Source organism: Oncorhynchus keta, chromosome 9, assembly GCF_023373465.1.
Source record: "Oncorhynchus keta strain PuntledgeMale-10-30-2019 chromosome 9, Oket_V2, whole genome shotgun sequence".
Taxonomy (NCBI): Eukaryota; Metazoa; Chordata; class Actinopteri; order Salmoniformes; family Salmonidae; genus Oncorhynchus; species Oncorhynchus keta.
In genome coordinates this window covers 29,521,496-29,528,759 of record NC_068429.1, presented here as the reverse complement: position 1 = coordinate 29,528,759, position 7,264 = coordinate 29,521,496, and the positions used below count along the sequence as shown (strand labels likewise).

Below are 7,264 nucleotides of genomic sequence, written 5' to 3'. Positions count from 1 at the left end.
TGGGAGGGAAAGAGAGCCACTAGGCAACACTTTCATCGGTCTCACTTTTTACGGAGTGACAGGTTGAAACGCAGTGAGCCCTGTAATTGCAGGGTGTTCCCAAGGCAACAGATAAGGCATGCATTTCGTCAACCTGTTTGGGTTCAGTTTCTGAAAAACAACTGAGATTGACGGTGACAGATTGAGACTGACTCATTGATTGCGCTGTTTGGTCGAGACCCGCATGAACGCAGTAACATTTAAAGTGTTGCGGCGCTCGCGCCATTCTAGTCATTGCATCTTCTATGGGAAATATATATTTTAATCTACGACGCAGCCGAGGAAGTTCATTAAAGAAAACGCTTGTCTACACAACAGTTTGCCGCAGTAAGTAGCATATACATGTAAAACTTGACTATTTTGTAGTAATCCATTAAAGCCTATAGTTTACAGATATCACCTGATAACATTATTTGTTTTACGATTTGAACTCACACACACTTGCAAATGTTTATCTTTTAGCTCAGTTCCAATTTATTTCCCCCCGCTGCTATGCTTTCACAGTAGCTGACGTCCAAATGGGAAGAAGAATTTATATGTGTTTGAACATACCAGACACAAACTAGGCTACACCTCGTAATGATAGGTGAACTTTAGAATGATATCATATCCCAATAAAATTAGAAATCTTATGCAGTATCATGCAACAGTTTATTATATCCTTGGCATACACTTACACATCCTAAAATATAATACTTTTCTAATGGCAAGTAGGGCTTAATAACTAGTGGCGGTTCGTTCCGTTTAAGGTAAAGGTTTTTTTTTCCGTTAAAGGTAAACATTTGTTTTATGGACATGGCCTTATTTCTATTACAGCATATTGGATAACTGTCATTCATATCCCTTACAAAAAAGATTGCAGTCAGAATGCAATATAACTACAGTTAGAGTGCAGTTTAACTGCAGTATGCTGCAAATACTGTGTCCAAAATACAACTTTTTTTACTGCAGTAATTTTGCATTGTAACTGCAGTTACACTGAATTACACTGCAGTTCAACTGCATTACACTGCAGTTATTCTGCAGTCATTCTGCAATTACTGTGTCCAAAATACCACAGTTGACTCACGTGACTGCAGTTTCAAAACTGCAATCTTTTTTTGTAAAGGTTTCCATTCACCCAGCTCAATGTAACATCGATAGGTTTCGGCTACTACCTGATACTATAATTTTCCCTGTACCCACTGAGGTTGCTACAACCTCGGCTATTGAATGAAAGTTTACAACGTAACTTTTTTTTTACAACATGTCAAGAGATTTGAGTAGTCAAGGTGACAGACAGTGACACATTCAACACCGTAATTACACCGGGTGTAATCATTACTCCAACATTTTCAAACAAGAGTTTCTATTGGACAAATTCAGGTATGTTTATCCCCGTTCAGTTCAAACTTTTTTTTTTCAACAGAATCGGCACTTTGAATACACCACTGATCACAAGCAAACACAGTTGACTTTCATAGCAGCCACATACAAACAGCTCGTTGTATATATAATTCCTTCTGGCATCTATCTACTGGCTCTCTTCTTCACCTTTTCCCTTCGCTTGTCGACTTCAGGGCACAACACATCAGATGTCTGTGACCAGGTGAAAAATCTTTCCAAGTCAAACCTTTACATCATGACCCGTTACACACAGCCTACATTGTTGACACGTCATAGTCAACATAGCTACTAGAACTAACAAGTTAGTAATCCCGCTACAATCATGCAGTACAGTGTACAGTCAGCAGCGGGCACTTACACCGGTGGGCCCAGGTGGCAATACATTTATAAAATCAAAAGCTTACCTTGACTTGGAAGAGTTCCAATGTTGGATAGACATAGCCAGCCTGCTAACATAGCATCCCTCTCTGTTGGAGCCTTGTGTTTGAGTTGGCTAAAATAGGTAGCTCTCTCCTGCTTCTCCTTAATTTTGGAATAAATTAATTTGTTCAAAACTATTCAACTATTTTCTTTCTCTCTTTGAGGCATCTACTTACCTCATGTTATGCACTGCATTGCTAGCTAGCTGTAGCTTATGCTTTCAGTACTAGATTCATTTTCTGATCCTTTGATTGGGTGGACACCGTCAGTTCATGCTGCAAGAGCTCTGATAGGTTGGAGTACGTCCTCCAGAAGTTGTCATAATTACTGTGTAATTCTATGGAAGGGGGTGAGAACCATGAGCTTCCTAGGTTTTGTATTGAAGTCAATGTACCCAGAGGAGGACGGATGCTAGCTGTCCTCCGGCTACACCATGGTGCTACCTTACTGAGTGCTGCTTCGTTACATGTGAATATATTTAGTATAGTATGAACTTTTTACATATTTCACTATTCATTTTTTCTTCTGAAATTCACAGAGGAGGATGGTCCTCCCCTTCCTCCTCTGTGGAGCCTCCACTGGTAAGCACTGCAACATGGAACAGGTGCTCTCTTGTTATGTCCCTATATCATCCAAACTACACAAGTAGTCTACTGAAAGTGCAAGTGCAATTTCAAACCTGTCCCTTGCAGTAATAGTTTTATCACCAGGAGTGTGGAATGTTTTATGTGGTGTGGCAGTGACACTTGTTTGCATGTCTAATTACATTTGTCCCTGTCTGTGTGTGCTTTGTGTTCATTGTGTGTGTGTGTGTGTGTGTGTGTGTGTGGTCTGGTCTCTCTCAGCTGCTGGACAAAGGCACTAACTTCTGCTGGTTTTACTTTGGTTACACACACTGTGGGACTGACTGTGCACCCTGTCCCGTTCACCCCGACAAGATGCATATGAATAGCTTACTGAATCGATGGAGTAAGTAATATACTCTTCTAGTCCAACCATAAGCTCCTAACAGCATACTTACTACTTTTCTTCTTCTTTTGCACTCAATTCCTCACGTTCTTTCCCCCAAAATATTATTGGGACCTCTGAAAATATAATTCTAATGGGGCAGCCTTCTTATTGGTCAACAAAAGACAGACCATCTCTTGTTGTCAAATTGACTGGCTCCAGCAATTCTCTTGTTGTCAATTCAATAACGGACCAGTTAATTTGAGACCAGTGAGACGTTTTGTTTTTGAGTTGTTACTTCTAGTACCTTTAACACATTTCCCTCCCTTGAAAGAAAATAATTGGAGAAAAGCTCTTGTTGAATTTGATTGCATTGCTTTAATCCTGTAACTGTGCACCCCATGATTTTACATTGCTATATTATCCATCAGCGCGGCAGGTTCTTCACATTTTCCAGGGTCTTAGTTTACATAGAATATGTTTACATGAAATATGGCTTGTCTAATGATCTAACCTACACTTAGGTTGTGCCAAGCCAGTCACAGTGATAAAGTAGGTCTAAACTTGTGTTGAAATCATGAGTTCCTTTTCGACCTAGTTGAAGGAAATAGATTGTACAGTAAAAAAATATAATGTACATGTCATTATAGACATGTTATGGGAATTACAGGATAATAACATGACTGGCCAATTATTTCACTTGACTCTTTTGAGTTTTGAGTGTGGTGAACAGTGGGGTAAACTCCTACACTCTGCTGTGTTCCACACATTTACATTTATTTTGCTTGTGGGGGACATAAGAGAAGACATATGAGATATAAGTGTAGGCAGGGCACATAGGGGACCTAAGGGTAGGCGGTGGCTTGATGCATTGCCGTGAATTTGTTGGCACTCAGTTACTCTACCCAGGAGCAGGGAATATCAGGAACTGTGCTACTGCCACCCAAACGAGGAGGATAGATCATAAATCAGTTATTAATATCAGACAACAGAACAGGCATTGTGAGTCTTCAGTACAGGATGCTCTCTAACAGGGAGCTTGTGAATACAGTAGAGTTGATGTTCAGTAGGTGTGCAGTTGATACAGTACTAATTGTCTGTAAGAATTGTCTGTCCTCGGTTGCAATACTCACTACCGAGTTTCATACTGCCTCTGGAACAATGTCAGCACAATAACTGTTCCTCGGGAGCTTCATGAAATGGCCGAGCAGCCGCACACAAGGCTAAGATCACCAAGCGCAATGCCAAGCGTCGGCTGGAGTGGTGTAAAGCTTGCCACCATTGGACTCTGGAGCAGTGGAAACACGTTCTCTGGAGTGATGAATCACGCTTCACCATCTGGCAGTCCAACTAATGAATCTTGGTTTGCGCATGCCAGGTAGAATTCTACCTGCCTCAATGCATAGTGCCAACTGTAAATTGTGGTGGATGAGGAATAATGGTCTGGGCTGTTTTTCATGGTTCGGCTAGGCCCTTTAGTTCCAGTGAAGGGAAATCTTAGAGCTAGAGCATACAATGACATTATAGACAATTCTGTGCTTCCAACTTTGTGGCAATAGTTTGAGCAAGGCCCTTTCTTGTTTCAGCATGACAATGCCCCCGTGCACAAAGCGAGGTCCATACAGAAATGGTTTGTCGAGATCGGTGTGGAAGAATATGACTGAAAGCCCTGACCTCAATCCCATCGAAAACGTTTGGGATGAATTGGAACACCAACTGCGAGCCAGACCTAATCGCCCAACATCAGTGTCTAACCTCACTAATGCTCTTGTGGCTGAATGCTGTGGGGACTTGCACCCAATGTTCTAACATCTAGTGGAAAGCCTTCCCAGAAGAGTGGAGGCTGTTATAGCAGCAAAGGGGGGACCAACTCCATATTAATGCCCATGATTTTGGAATGAGATGTTTGACGAGCAGGTGTCCACATACGTTTGGTCAAGTAGCGTATATTTACACTATATGTATATCTAGTGTAACTGAAGTATCCATTAAATATCAGCACATTTTGTAGAAATATTTGTATGGATGAAATGATTTGCATCAGTCTTTGTAAGAGAAACGCAAAGACTGTGCGGTTCCTCAGGCTCAGAGACAGTCTCCTCTCATGGCGTTCCAATGACAAGGTCAGATCATTGACCCTGTGTCATCTGTGGGTACAAAGCCTTCCTCAGATCTATGCATCATTGTCACTCATTTAGAGAAGGAATGAGAAACACTCTTATAAATGTTCTCTCCCTCTAGCAGTGATGCACATTCTGTCTATGCTTTCTGTTTGCCATGTACTGTCCTTGGTTATGTTGATACTAATGCCATATTCTGTGGTGTTTCACTCATGGAAAATTGTTTGTGGCAGCCATCGATTGTTCAGTGGGAGCAAAGTAGCTGAATGAATGTGCGTAGGTCATCTGTTTGGGTTGGTTTACTGACCAAAACAAAGGAGAACAACGTGGTCGATTCATAAGGGGCTTAACAGCGCGAGTTATAGCCCTTATCTGTGTGGCACAACGATGGCACGCAAGCCTTGGCTGAACCCTGCCATGAGGTGACCATCTCTGCATGATGTAAACACAGAGGGTAACGTTGGCCATATTCAGATGCATGAAGGACTTATGCGTGTGTGTTTGTATGCAGATAGATCTGGTGTGATTCTGGAGGTTGGCCATTGGTCATTTCCAGCTTTGGTTACTCAATGTGGAACTGTGACACGTGTCACTTAGTTCGCCGGTCATCCAGTAGGACTTAAATACTTGTCAGGTCATAATTGGGGAGCATAGAGTGATCATGAGGAACAAGGTTACATTAATCTAAGGGTCAAGGCCTCGGAATGCAGTCATTTCCTCCGAGGTTTTGCTATATCGTAGTATGGTCAAGTGCTCTGGAAATGTCTGGATTTCCTTTAGACACACCTTGTCACATCCTGGATTGTTTGTGATGACACACAGGCGAGGTAGATCCTTCCTCTGTCCTCAGTTAAATCCTTCCTGTGTCCCCAGTTTCTCTTCTGGTCCAGGTTAACCCTTCATTAAAAAGTCATTAGCACAACTGTCTGCATGTTTACTTGAAAAGCATCTACTTTAAAAGCCTGGCTACACAATTGAACTGAAAACAAACTGAATCACGAAGCTGCCACATTGTGCATAGTTCTAGTCAGGGAAAAAGTTACTACCCAGTAAACAGTTTTCATACCCATAGTTTGTTTCGTTGGTGTAGAACCCAGAAATATCATATCTATTGGATTGGAGTTTCTGTGGGTCTCTGACAGTGTGCCAGCTAGGAGGCACAGTGGTACAGGGTACCAGTGGTACAGTAGAGAGTTCACCACCAGTAGCAGACTGTGCTCCAGCTGTAGTTAGGTAGTTTTCCTGGGCAGGGCTGTGGAATGTGACAGGGCTGTGAGGATTAGTTGAACCTTTTGAACATCATATTGTTCTGTATTCAGGCATCTGGCATGGTAGCCTGATACTGGCTGCTTTGGCACTACTGGAGACGGGTGGGCCCCAGATACTCATTTAGAACCAGAGCCATACAGATCTCGAGGCCAATCTGAAACATTCACCATCTTTTCACTCCAACCAATGCAGGAGCTGGATAGTAATGCGTTTCGCTACACCCACAATAACATCTGCTAAGTATGTGACCAATACAATTTGTTTTGATTTCATCTGTCTCTGGTTGGTTGTGTGTTTATCAGAATGCTGATCCACTTATTAAGCTACCAGACCTCAGTCACCGACCTCTGATTGATTCTCTGAGTCTGACTTTAATAATACATTTGACACTTACTCAAGACAATGTGACCGGGGGAAGGACAATGGGTGATTTAAAGGAATCAAATACACTACGTCTCTCATGTCAAATATAATGACCCTGTCATTAGGAGCTGAGAACACCCTGCCCAATACTCTTTAGTCATGAGTAAGTTTAAACTTTGAACTTGGTTTTAACAAGGAAATAATATCTCTTTGAATTCAAAAATGGATTTACCCTGTTTTAAACAATCTCATTTTGACAGAATCTCTTTTGTTTTAAACAACACGACACCAACCCTAAGTTCATGTGGTGTCTCAAACGATGGTGGGCACAACCCAAAAAGATGATGTGAAATAGGGTCTTAGTGTCACGCCCTGGTCAAAGTATTTTCTGTTTTTCTTCATGTATTTGGTCAGGCCAGGGTGTGACATGGGTTTTTGTATGTGGTGTGTAGCTTAGTGGGGTGTTCTAGGAGAGTCTATGGCTGTCTGAAGTGGTTCTCAATCAGAGGCAGGTGTTTATCGTTGTCTCTGATTGGGAACCATATTTAGGCAGCCATATTCTTTGGTTGTATTGTGGGTGATTGTCTTGATGTCCTTGTGCTGTGTTAGTTGACACAAGTATAGGCTGTTTTCGGTTTTTGTTTATTGTTTTGTAGTGTTTGTGTTTATTCATGTTTACGTTGTGTGATTAAACATGGATCGCAATCTACACGCTGCAG

At 41.8% G+C, this 7,264-nt stretch overlaps 1 protein-coding gene across 2 annotated transcripts in view; it reads left to right on the top strand.

The window, feature by feature from the left end:
- Positions 1–16: 16 nt before the first annotated feature.
- LOC118373618 (dual specificity testis-specific protein kinase 2-like) overlaps positions 17–7,264 on the top strand; it is a 29,570-nt gene continuing 22,322 nt past the window's right edge. Inside the window, exon 1 of one of the 2 annotated variants that reach the window (XM_052525648.1) lies at positions 17–366. Coding sequence is in view for 1 of the 2 variants with exons in the window: in XM_035759795.2 (XP_035615688.1) it covers positions 285–366 (82 nt within the window). In the remaining variant the exon portion in view is untranslated. The remainder of the gene's footprint in view (positions 367–7,264) is intronic. The other variant, XM_035759795.2, reaches the window with a different exon arrangement.